Source organism: Bombina bombina, chromosome 5 (genome assembly GCF_027579735.1).
Source record: "Bombina bombina isolate aBomBom1 chromosome 5, aBomBom1.pri, whole genome shotgun sequence".
Classification (NCBI taxonomy): Eukaryota; Metazoa; Chordata; class Amphibia; order Anura; family Bombinatoridae; genus Bombina; species Bombina bombina.
The window spans coordinates 309,597,336-309,610,586 of NC_069503.1; the positions used below are offsets into that span (position 1 = coordinate 309,597,336).

Sequence of the window (13,251 nt, forward strand, 5' to 3'; positions counted from 1 at the left end):
ACTACAGAAATAGTTTTTTAAGTAAAAATAAAATTAAAATACTTTTTGGGGGTTTTTTGGGGCCAAACTGGGTACTGGCAGACAGCTGCCAGTACCCAAGATGGTGGTAATTAGGTAGGGGAGAGGGTTAGAGAGCTGGAGGGGGGATCAGGGAGGTTGGGGCTAAGGCAGGGGTCCATCACAGCTAAAATACTTTATTATTTTTATTTAAAAAAAAAAAAAAACCCTCTTTTATTTAGTACTGGCAGACTTTCTGCCAGTACTTAAGATGGCGAGAACAATTGTGGGGTGGGGGAGGGAAGAGAGCTGTTTGGGAGGGATCAGGGGGTGGGATGTGTCAGGTGGGAGGCTGATCTCTAAAATTAACCCTGCAAGCTCCCTACAAGCTACCTAATTTAACCCCTTCACTGCTGGGCATAATTAACGTGTGGTGCGCAGCAGCATTTAGCGGCCTTCTAATTACCAAAAAGCAACGCCAAAGCCATATAAGTCTGCTATTTCTGAACAAAGGGGATCCCAGAGAAGCTTTTACAACAATTTCTGCCATAATTGCACAAGCTGTTTGTAAATAATTTCAGTGAGAAACCTAAAATTGTGAAAAATGTTAAGTTTTTTTTTTTATTTGCTCGCATTTGGCGGTGAAATGGTGGCATAAAATATACCAAAATGGGCCTAGATCAATACTTGGGGTTGTCTACTATACTACACTAAAGCTAAAATTAACCCTACAAGCTCCCTACAAGCTCCCTAATTAACCCCTTCTCTCCTGGGCATAAAACACGTGTGGTGCGCAGCGGCATTTAGCGGCCTTCTAATTACCAAAAAGCAACCCAAAAGCCATATAAGTCTGCTATTTCTGAAAAAAGGGGATCCCAGAGAAGCATTTACAACCATTTGTGCCATAATTGCAGAAGCTGTTTGTAAATAATTTCAGTGGGAAACCTAAAGTTTGTGACAAATTTTGTGAAAAAGTTAACTTTTTTTTTTTTGATCGCATTTGGCGGTGAAATGGTGGCATGAAATATACCAAAATGGGCCTAGATCAATACTTTGGGATGTCTTCTAAAAAAAAATATATACATGTCAAGGGATATTCAGAGATTCCTGACAGATATCAGTGTTCTAATGTAACTAGCGCTAATTTTGAAAAAAAGTGGTTTGGAAATAGCAAAGTGCTACTTGTATTTATTGCCCCATAAATTGCAAAAAAAGCAAAGAAGATGTAAACATTGGGTATTTCTAAACTCAGGACAAAATTTAGAAACTATTTAGCATGGGTGTTTTTGGTGATTGTAGATGTGTAACAGATTTTGGGGGTCAAAGTTAGAAAAAGTGTGGTTTTTTCCATTTTTTCCTCATATTTTATTATTTTTTTTTAGTAAATTATAAGATATGATGAAAATAATGGTATCTTTAGAAAGTCCATTTAATGGCGAGAAAAACGGTATATAATATGTGTGGGTACAGTAAATGAGTAAGAGGGAAATTACAGCTAAACACAAACACTGCAGAAATGTAAAAATAGCCATTGTCATTAAGGGTAAGAAAATTGAAAAAATGGTCCGGTCATTAAGGGGTTAATGAGAGCTGACAGTTTTTAACAATTCTATAGTAATTCAGTCTTTATGCAGCTTTTTTTCTGTCCAATATCTCTCGGTTTCAATATGCAGTACAAGATCTACTTTAGACAAAATTAATCTTCAAAGCCTGGGGCATTGAAAAAAATATATAGCTATGAAAAAAGGGAAACCACCCACATAAATTAATAGTGTCACAGTTCCCTCATCCTCTGCAATCCATACATTTTAGTATGAATTTACTGTTGAATTAATGTCATTTTATCATACATCTAGCTATAAGTAGCTCTTATATAACCTCACACTGTGAATAATAAGAAAACATAGAACTGCATAACAGTTGTTGTACTATACTGACACTTTTCTATATGCCTAAAGCAATATTAGTTTGTTGCATAACAAAACATAAAATAATATAATATATACAAAACAAAAACTACAACATACTGTATGCTGAATGACATATCCCTCTACAAAGTACTGACTGATGCCCACATGTGAGCACAGCTTTACTACCTCCTTATTAGTTTGCTGACGTCATTCCGCCATTCAGCCAATCGCTATGTTTTTCCGCACATAGTTCCGCCCAGTCCTACGAGGTTTTAGAGGTTGCGCTGTTTTATTGGTTTACATTTATTACGCTATAGAGTTTTGCTGATGTTCATTGGTGGTTATGCACCTCCTTCAGTTTGGTGCATCTGCCCCTTTTCTACTCACTGTTCTGTGACAGTCACCGACCATTCGGGGGGCCGAGCAGGAGCTGCGTCACTGGCTGCTGAGTGACAGGACACGGGGCCAGGGGCAGTAATTCGCCTCTACGATATTATAATCCCCTGCAGGGGACACTGTCTGCATAGGGACTTCCCTGTATGTGTCGTGTTGCTGTTATGTCTTCCACTCATCCTCGAGTGAAGCGCGGCTCCGGATCCCCTCCAAACGGCCCCCCGGGGTCAGGCGGATCAGGGGGCAGCCGACTCTTGCAGCCCATTCGGGCCACTGTTCCTTACCAGCTGCTGCACAGCCCAAGCCGCTCCCCGTCCGCATCAGTGGGAAGTAATACGGAGCCTGGGCCCCCAAGCCCTTCCAATGGCACCCCGCCTCCCCCACTACTCCATCATCATACGGTCCCCGAGGCACCTGGGACACGAGTCCGTAGGAGAAGAAGCAGCTCTCCTGACAGAAGGAGCCCAGGATCCCCTGGGAGAAAAGGTAAGACTGCAAGCTGTTCATTATCTCTGAAAGTGCTGAATTCTAATTGTGACTGGGGTAAAAGTTAAATGAAGTGGGGCATCTTGAATGACGCAATTTAAGTTGCTATAAGAGACTTGCTTTAGGCCTTTAAACATTGCTACAGAGCCCCCTGGCAGTGCACTGGTTAAATGTGGACACTGGATATGGTAAATACTTAATCTGCTTCTATTCTGGTTACTATACACCTGTGTGTGTGTGTTACATTCATGCACTCTTTGCTGCCCATATGTAAATAGACACACAAAACTACTGGTTATTGTGTTGCTGCTTATGCACCCTGCAGTTACCTGCAGGCATGTTGGTAGAATCATGCTTCACTAATGGTGCACTTGAACTTGTGGTGTTTAAACTTGCAAGGAAATCCTGTTGTTAAGTCCCTTGTGGTTTAGAATGACATTAATGCAATGCAGAAACACTCCTTATGTCAGACAGTAACATGGCAATATATAGTCTGTCAACATCTATCCTAGAAACACCAAAGCTTTTATTAAATGTGTGCCAGACATAAAATTATATGATCCTGTCATCTTGCCCATGATTGTTGTACATTGCTCAACAAACTGTAATATGTATGTATGTTGGCATTACAAAGCACATCCAGAAAGTCAATATTTTTATAAGGGCTTCTTGGATAATGCCATCACTTTGTTTTTTTTTATATTATGAAACAAGTGACACTAACCAATCATCTAATATTTAAATTCTAAATTAAAAAATCAGAATATATATATATATATATATATATAATATATATATATATATACACACACACACAAAATAGATTATTGCCGCACATCCACTTCTATATTCTCAAAACATTTTAAATATTGCAAAAAAATCACCTGAGCTCATATTTTTAAAATTGGGATCTTAGTCACACAATATGGCCATATTTTGCTTAAAGGGACACTGAACCCAAATTTTTTCTTTTGTGATTCAGATAGAGCAAGCAATTTTAAGCAACTTAATAATTTATTACTATCAACTTTTCTTTGCTCTTTTGCTTTCTTTATTTGAAAAAGAAGACATCTAAGCTAAGGAGCCAGCCAATTTGTGGTTCAGAACCATGGACAACACATGTTTATTGGTGCTGTCCAATCAGCAAGGACAACCCAGGTTGTTCACAAAAAATGGGCCGGCTTCTAAACTTAAATTCTTTCTTTTCAAATAAAGATACCAAGAGAATAAAGAACATTTGACAATAGGAGTAAATTAGAAAGATGCTTAAAATTGCATGCTCTATCTGAATCATGAAAGAAACAATTTGGGTACAGTGTCCCTTTAAGCCAGTCACCAACTTACTAGGTGTCCCAATGTTCACTGGTCCTAACACTGCAATGTGATGCCTTTCTGGGCTATAATATTCTTGCTTCAACTATGCATTTAAGAATGAGCCTCCTTGGCCTTATACATTATAAACATTGGAAGTGTGTATAAGGCCAGGGAGGCTCATTGTTAGTTAGATGTATAGTTGAAGCAGGAATGTTATAGCCCATAAAGGCATCACATTGCAGTGTTAGGACCAGTCAACAATATTTAAAATGTTTTGATAATATAGACGTGGATATGCGCCAATATTCTATTTTGTGTAATTATTTGGTTGTTTGCCTGCACCCTTACAATTTTTTTTTTTTTGCATCTGTTATAATGTTAACCTAGACTAAGGGCAAAATTTATCAAGCCCCGAAAAAAATGCGCCTAAAAAGTTGCGATTATTTTCGCAATAGTTCGCAATGTGTGAATTCAAAAATGTCGCCAGTATTTATCAAAATTCTAGAGACATTTTTGGGGCAAAACTTTTTTGCGATGTCAAGCGAATGGCAGATCCTAGTTTTCTTGCGAAAATGTAATTTTAACTTTATTTATCAATCTTAATTTTAGACACCAATAAATGGTTTGTTTTAATCAAGTGATTGTTTAAAAGAATGCTATTTCTTATATATTAAAGTTAGTTTTATTTTGCCCCTTCTTTGGCTCTCTTTCATTAAGGAAGGTTGCCTGTTTTTTGGAGCTCATCTTCGTTCTTTTTAATACACTTATTTCAATTGCACTTAAATTATTTTACTTTTTTATAATACAGGTATACCCCGCTCATACAGCGGGTTAGGGACCGGAGCCCCGCTGTAAAGTGAAAACCGCCTTAAAGTGAAACAAGGCAGTTTTAGCTTTCTTTTCACTTGCCAGTGTGTTTAAAAACTTGAAAACATGTTTGATCTAACATATATTAGGGGTACAATAATGCTATGTTTAGTTTAACACTAGCACAGGACAGTACAGTATACAATTAGTATTCAATAAATACTGTACCTGTAAAATAGTGACAATGACTATAGTAAAATTTGCCAGACTATAGCACTGAGACACAAATTGCACTGTAATGCTCTAAACAGAGTGAACTTAGCATAACAAAATGGTGCCAGTCACTTTTCTCGCAATCTCACGATGATTACAGCACTATTTCAAAATCCTTGGAGGTTGAACTTCAGCTCCACAAAGCGCTGTATTAGCGAAGCGCTGTAAAGTGAAGCGCTGTAAAGTGGGGTATACCTGTATATTTATTATTATTCAGGATCTGTGCCTTGTTGTGGGCAATTTCTAACCCTAGATAAAGCAAGTAAAAGACATATTTCCATTTTCCCTCCAGACAAACAACAATAGTGCTCTTTATTTTTCACTCCTCGCAACCTACAAATTGGCGAGATTAAAAGCAGTGAATATTACATGCACCACTTTTCATAAATATATGAGAACTGCGAATATATACGGGCATTTTAAAATGCCAATAGAGATTAATACAAGAATTAGGCATTTCCAGACAACTTATTCGCATATACTTAGGACTTGCGAATGTTATGAGTCAATTTGTTCGCACATATGAAACGTTGCGACTTTATTGGCTCATAACCTTTCATAAATATGGTGATATAATTTGTGAGGTTTTTTTTTACGACAAATGTGAGAATTTTCTTATTCTCACTTTGATAAATCTTGCCCTAAATCTTATTCAAAGTTACTGTATAATTATTCACCAAATTTATTATACATTTTTACTATTTATTATTTTTTTCTCTCTCACACAGTTCTTCATCCACTTACATTTTTTTTAACCCCCAAACCAGGTGCTGTGACTGATGATGTTGTTGTGTTTGTTTTTTTTTTTGTTTTGTTTTTTTTTTATATATCTTTTTTTGACAATTACTGACACAAGCTATTTATTGGACGCAAGAACGCCAAATCTATTTAAATTTATTGCATCCCTTTTCTGAATAGATCTTCAAATGTATATGTTCAGGTTCAAATTTCCAATACCCCTACAGTGACATTTATTTAAAGGGGAACTAAACCCACATTTTTTTCTTCATGATTCATCTATAGCATGCAACTTTCTAATTTACTCTCATTATTGCTTTTTCAAATAAAGATAGCAAGAGAATGAAGAAAAATTGATAATGGCAGTAAATTAAAAAAAAAAATGCTTAAAATTGCATGCTCTATCTGAATCCATGAAAGAAAAAAATTGGGTTTAGTTTCCCTAAAAAAATACATTGAGTATATGTTTTAGGGAATCGGTAAGTCTTTTTATATTTTATTGTAGTCTAACATCATCAGAATTTGGTTTCTGATGGGTTAATAATTATTTCACATGCTTTATATACTGAGAAGTCTGAGATATTGGTGCCACATATTGTTTTTTCCGTTTGTGTGTGTCAAGCAGGAGACTAGGCTAGGAAAACAGTGTCTCTCTCTGCCATCTAATACCATATGCCTTTCTTGTTCTACTCTTTCACATTTTTTTAATGTGCACTGTCAATAGCAAATACTTACATACATAAATACATGATAGCACATACATTTTTGTAATTTTTATTTTGTTGTTGTTAGTTGTACAATCAATTGACTTACTAATTGATCATCTACATTTTAGTCACACCCACTTACACAAACAAATTAAATACAGAAATGCAAACAAATAATGCTGTCAGTAGTCTGTAATTATTCTTTAAGTAGTTTAACCTAATCAGTGCTAATGTCCTTTTAAACTTATGTGGTTGAAGGCCTTATAAACTAATTTCATATTAAATCACATTTCTTTCCACTCTATCGGCTTTCTTTTGAACAGTTGCTATGGTACTGTTAATGTTTGTTTGAGGTTGTATCTACTGTCAATGGTTTCATAGTAGTGCTGGGCTTGACTCTGCTTACAAGTACTTGTTTCCTGTTTAAATTGTATTTCTTTTATTCAGTAGTAAAAGTTCAATAAAATAAAAATGGAAGGCCTTTTATTTGCATTCCATTGTATATGTTACATTCTTATGATGTAGCTTTAATTGATGACCATTACATATTATTACATTTTGTTAAGGGTCTCCAGTAGCAGTGGTTAAAGGGCCATGAAACCCACATTTTTTTTCTTTCATGATTTAGAAAGAGAATGCAATTTTAAACATCTTTCTAATTTGCTTATATTATCTAATTTGTTTTATTCTCTTGATATTCTTTGCTGAAAAGCATATTTAGATATGCTCAGTAGCTGCTGATTGGTTGCTGCACATAGAAGCCTTGTGTGATTGGCTCACCATGTGCATTGCTTTTTCTTCAACTAAGGATATATAAAAAATGAAGCAAAATAATTAATAGAAGTAAATTGTAATGTTTAAATTTGTATTCTCTATCTGAATCATGAAAGAAAGATTTTGGGTTTAGTGGCCCTTTAAATTGTATCATCTCTTCTGATTTGCATGCAGACTAAAAAATATTTTGCTTTCATAAATTTTCAGAGTATTTACTTAAAGTGGATGTAAACTCACTGCTACTCGACAATCACAACTGCTTTATCATCAAAAAATAACATAAGTTTAATTCATGAATTTTGTTAAAACATAATATATAAACGATGTATATACCTCTATAACTATAAAAGTCTCGGTTTCTCCCTCCGCCCGCCATTTTGTTCCGCTTTCCTTACATTGATTGACATTTCCCTAAACAAATAATGTGGCGTACCCCGTGGCGTCCAGCCCCTTTTTCGTAACGTCATTTTATATTTCTGCGCATGCGTCTTTTATATGCGCATGCGTAAAACCACTTGAGCTGGCTTTGGAAGTGCTGCGCGCACACGCTCTAAGCATGCGCATATAAAGGCCGCTTCCCCAAACTTCGTGTATTTCCCAGGAACTGCAAGTAAGTTTCTATGCTGCTCCGCAAACTGTTTGAAATTGTAACGATATATTTTGAGTATTGAAAGAGCGATTTGGAAGTGCCTGACTGATTACTAATGCAAATCCAGCAATAATAACTAAATTAGAAGCGCATGCGCGCAAGGGTAGTACGTCATAGAGCGGGTGGGACCGCTCTAGACGTTATGCGCTGAAAATGAAGGAAGTTATGGATGGGAGGAGCTCAGCCTGAAAACGGAGCAAACTTACTAACGTAAATATAAGTTTATTTGTTCGTTATATAAATTACAAAAGTATGCAGTATTGATAAAAGAGTGCTTAAGAACAAATTTGGAAGTTCAATATGTAAAAAATTTACATCCACTTTAAAGTGATTGTAAAGTTTAATGAATAAGTGCCCGGTATCTAAAAATAATCTTAAAAACAGGGGCACTTTAATTCATTCAACTTTACAATGAAGCTTCTTTTTAAAAATACTTGCCTTTTGCTTTATGGAAAACAGACCGGCAGTCCTCCGCCCGCATCTCCTGTTGTAGTTAGAATATCGATGACGAATCTGCCGTGCCCCCTTTGGCATCTGGCGTGCCCCCTTTGGCATCCAGCTCGTGGGGTACGCAACAATTGGAGGAAGCTGGATTTTAAATTTTTATAATTCTATCAGTTGTTTATAAAGATTAAACATTTACACGTTTCAATATTTAAAGTAGTTTTGTTTCTATAAAGTAATGGGAGCCATCATGTTTGAACTAGTTTTCTTTTTGTCTCTGTTTGTGCAAACGAGGCTGTGTGGAAACCCGTTTGGATAATCCTATGTTTAACACAGCCATGTTTGGACAGTAACCTTTTTTGCCTTTTATATTTGTCCCTTATCGCATTGAGACGGAAGCATTGATAGACATTTAAAAGGACACTAAAGTAAAAAAAAAATTTATTTATGAAAGAGCATGCATTTTTAAGACCTTTCCAAATATACTTCCATTATCAAATTTTGCAGCATTTTTATATGCACACTTTCTAAGGCACCAGCTCCTACTGACCATGTGCAAGAGTTTACAGTGTATACGTATACTAGTCTGCAATTGGCTGATGTCTGTTACATGATACAGGGGACTGGAACATAGGGGGAAAAAAATACATCTACCAGAAAAAAAAAATCTAAGTGCTATTGATTTGTCTTTTTATTATGCAATTCTACTGTATATAGTGGTCCTAGTGGATTCTAAAGTTAGAATTAATCTTGCATGACTCGGATAGATCTAGGGATGGGCGAATGTTTCTAAACATTTAATATTTAAAACAAATTTTGATGTTTTCGTTCAAATCGAATTTCAAATGTTTATATAGCATTCTAACATTCTATTTTCAAATTTTTGTTTTTGAATTTTTCAATATAATTCGAAAATATTCGTTCGAGTAACAGAATGTTTAGCTATGTATTCATTCAATTTCGAAATGTAATATTCAAATGTGACATTCGAATTAAAAAAAGTATTTCTAGTCTAAACTGTTTTTTTTAAAAGTAATATTCAAATTCAAATGTGACTTTCGAATGTAACATTGACATTCAAAATAGTATTTCTAGTCTAGAACTGTTTAATAAATGTTACATTCGAATTTGAAATAGTATTATAGTCTGTGTTTTATAAATGTAATGTTCAAATTCGAAATATTTTGAGTCTACAACTGTGTTTTATAAATGTGACATTTGAAAACTGTAAATAACATTCGATAATAGAATTTTTAAGAATATTCGTTCTTATCAACATTCTATTATGTAAATTGAATTTCTACAATAACATTTGTTCTAACATTCGAATATAAATGCATTCGCCGATCCCTAGATAAAATACTTCATTTTTTAGTACATAGTATATACTTATATGCATCTTGTGGTTGGCTGATGGCTGTCACATGATATAGTGGAGGAAAAATGGAATTAAAGGGACATGAAACCTACATTTTTTTTTTCTTTCATAATTTAGAAAAAGCATGCAGTTTAAAACAAATTTCCAACGTCTATTATTTTTCTTCATTCTCTTGAAATCATTTGTTGAAAAGCATATATAAATAAGATCAGTAGCTGCTAATTGGTGGCTGCTCATAGATGCCTTGTGTGATTGGCTCACCCATGTGCATTATTTCTTCAACAAAGGATATCTAAAAAATAAAGCAAATTAGATAAAATAAGTCAATTGGAATGCTGTTTAAAGTTGTATTCTCTATCCCTTTTAACTTTAAATTTAAAATGAGTAGTAGACTTTTTTTTTCTGGCAAACTTCAAAGTAAGTGCAATTGCATTGTTTTTATTTAATATATTTGTTGATTATGAAATTGTACTGTATTTATTGGTCCCTTAACCCATTATTACTAGTGTATATATGTCGTGCGGTACTTTGGCTATCGTACTGCATAACATTTATACGTCTGAGCTGCAGGAAGCTCCAGCAGTCTCGGCTGTAAAGTTACAACCAAGGGTTGGAGTTATGGAGCTCCAGGCATCTGCCTGCATATGGAGCCGGAACACAAATGGTTTTCCGGCTCCATATCAGGGCAAATGCCAAATCGTTAGATGGTGACACTGTGTGTCACCGTCTATAACGATCATCTGCTGGTGCCGGCAGGAGAGAGTCCGAGAGGTGGACTGGTTTGGTCCAGCAGTGGAGAGGGGGCTGAGGTGGAGGGAGTGGGAGGGCCCTACACTGTGGGGGAAAAAATAATAAAAGGAGAGGGGTGGTGGGGAGCTACACCACAGAAAAAAAGGGTGTGGGGGATCCATAACTAAGGTTTGCGGTAGGGGGGAGGTGGGTGTACCACTACACTACAGAAGATTTGAAAAATAAATAAATAATAAAAAAAAAAAAACAACTGTTTTATAGGTACTGGCAGACAGCTGCCAGTACCTAAGTTGGTGGACACTAGTTAGAGAGGGCAAGGTTAAAGAACTGTTTGGGAGGGATCAGGGAGTTTGGAGGGTAAGGGGGGATCCTACACTGCAGAAAATATTAAATGTTTTATTTAAAAAAAAAAAAAAAAAAAATTGCCTTAAATAATCATACTGGCAGTGACAGTCTGCCAGGACATAAGATGGTGGTGACCAGTGGGGGTGAGAGAGGAAAGATAGCTGTTTGGGAGGTATCCGGTAGGGATTAGGGGGTTGGAAGTGTCAGGTGGGAGGGCAATCTCTACACTAAAGCTAAAATTAACCTTACAAACTACATGATTAACCCCTTCACTGCCTGGAATAATAGGAGTGTTGTGCACAGCTGCAAATAGCGGCCTTCTAATTATCAAAAAGCAATGGCAAAGCCATTATATGTCTGCTATTTCTGAACAAAGGGGATCCCAGAGAAGCTTTTGCAATCATTTGTGCCACAATCGGACAAGCTGTTTGTAAATACTTTCAGTAAGAAACCCAAAGTTTGTGAAAAAATTACACAGAATTACCTAGAATGTTATCCCTGGCTCCTATTTTTTTTTGGTTATTCTCCATATTCAAAAACCTAAATGTGTGAATCAATCACTAAATAATACCGACATTAAAAAATGGGTGCTTAGTGCCAATAGATTCTAAGAAGAAAAAGAGAAGAAGAAAAACACCTGTAAGAGCACTTGCTTTAAAGCAATATGCGCAGCTTCGTTATGTACATATAAAATGTAACTTTTATTATTACCACGAAAATTCAATAAAAAGACACCAAATCCATAAATATACAAAAAACAGACATAGGGAATAAAAGAAAAGTAACCTATGTGTTGCTATAATATGAAATCAATCACTTATCATAAGGAAAATTCTCCAGTCTTGAGTGCAGTAGTAGAGCAATTCGCTAAGGTTGTCCCATTGTACCTCTGCCACTGAATGTTAAGTTACCTATATCTTCTATCTAGAGGGACACAGTCCCAAAAGTTAACTATGCTCACAGTGGCAGCTATACAATAATTAAAACTGGTCGGATCCGTGCCTCTACATACTGCAAAAATAAACTTAGACCATCCTACTGATCATACACCAATCTGTCTATTAGTATAGCAAACACCAGTTAAAATTCGCCTGATGTGCATTTCACCACAGCTTTTTCAAAGGGCGACAGATTTGTGAATGATTTTATATTATAGCAACATATAGGACCCCTTGTCTGTCATTTATATATTTATGGATATGTGACCTTTAGTGTCTTTATTGAATCTTAGTGGTTAAAATAAAAGTTAAATTTTATATGTACATAACTCAGCTGCACATATTGCTCTAAAGTGAGTGCTTTAAGAGGTGCTTCTTCTCTCTTTCTACTTGTTATTCTCCATCTATCTAAATACAACTACCACTGTCTGGCTCCTTTAAAGTCCAACTAATCTATACATTAGACACATTACATTTAGTTCACGGAAATAGGTCAGGAGACTACACTGACACATCTTCTTATTCCTTATGACGATAGGGGTAAACAACCAGTATGTAATGGTTGTTAACCGAATTCAATTACATGAGAAACACTTCTATTGTAAATTTTGAGATATCAATAGCCTCTGATGACAATTAGTTCCGATAAATTTTAACATAGATTAGTAGTTCACAAAATTGTCACCGTTTTATTCATTATTACACAGTTATCACTATTACACTTATGTTGAGGAAAAGGTAACTTCAGATTAAGAATATATTTAGTTAGGTTATGACGAGGAAGATAATATCTACAACCGTATTGGGATATTACCCTAATTCTATTTATAGGAAAGTTTGCCATCTAAATAGTATAGTGGTATATCCTATGAACTATCCCAGCACAGCATGATATATTTTTTATATTAGAATCTCTTTAAATAAATTGATTAGCATCAGAATATCGCTACGATACTTAGGGGATACACGCATGCGCATCTGTAAGACAGAGACTGACAGATGACATCACACGCATGCGCAGTAACAAGTAGAGAACGCCGTAGGAAATGCTAATATGAAAGTTTACTCTCCATCGACACATCGCCACACGATACAATAATATTAACCTCAAGTAAGGCAAGTATATATTAACACTAACTTCAAGTAAGTCAATGCATCTTTAATGCTGCAGAGCTATCAATATGGGGAATTTGTACAACTGTATCACGCATATTACTTTACTTGTCAGTGGTGCCTAACAGGATCATTAATCCTTTGGATGGATAAATATATGAGAATACATAGCTGGGGAATTAAACAAACAAACAAACAAATACTATTGCTGGTATACATCATTTATTACAATGCT

At 35.6% G+C, this 13,251-nt stretch overlaps 1 protein-coding gene across 1 annotated transcript in view; it reads left to right on the plus strand.

The window, feature by feature from the left end:
• Positions 1–2,181: 2,181 nt before the first annotated feature.
• Positions 2,182–13,251, plus strand: part of GLCCI1 (glucocorticoid induced 1) — a 474,455-nt gene continuing 463,385 nt past the window's right edge. The window contains exon 1 of the mRNA XM_053714094.1: positions 2,182–2,786. Coding sequence (XP_053570069.1) covers positions 2,447–2,786 — 340 coding nt within the window. The 5' untranslated portion in view covers positions 2,182–2,446. The remainder of the gene's footprint in view (positions 2,787–13,251) is intronic.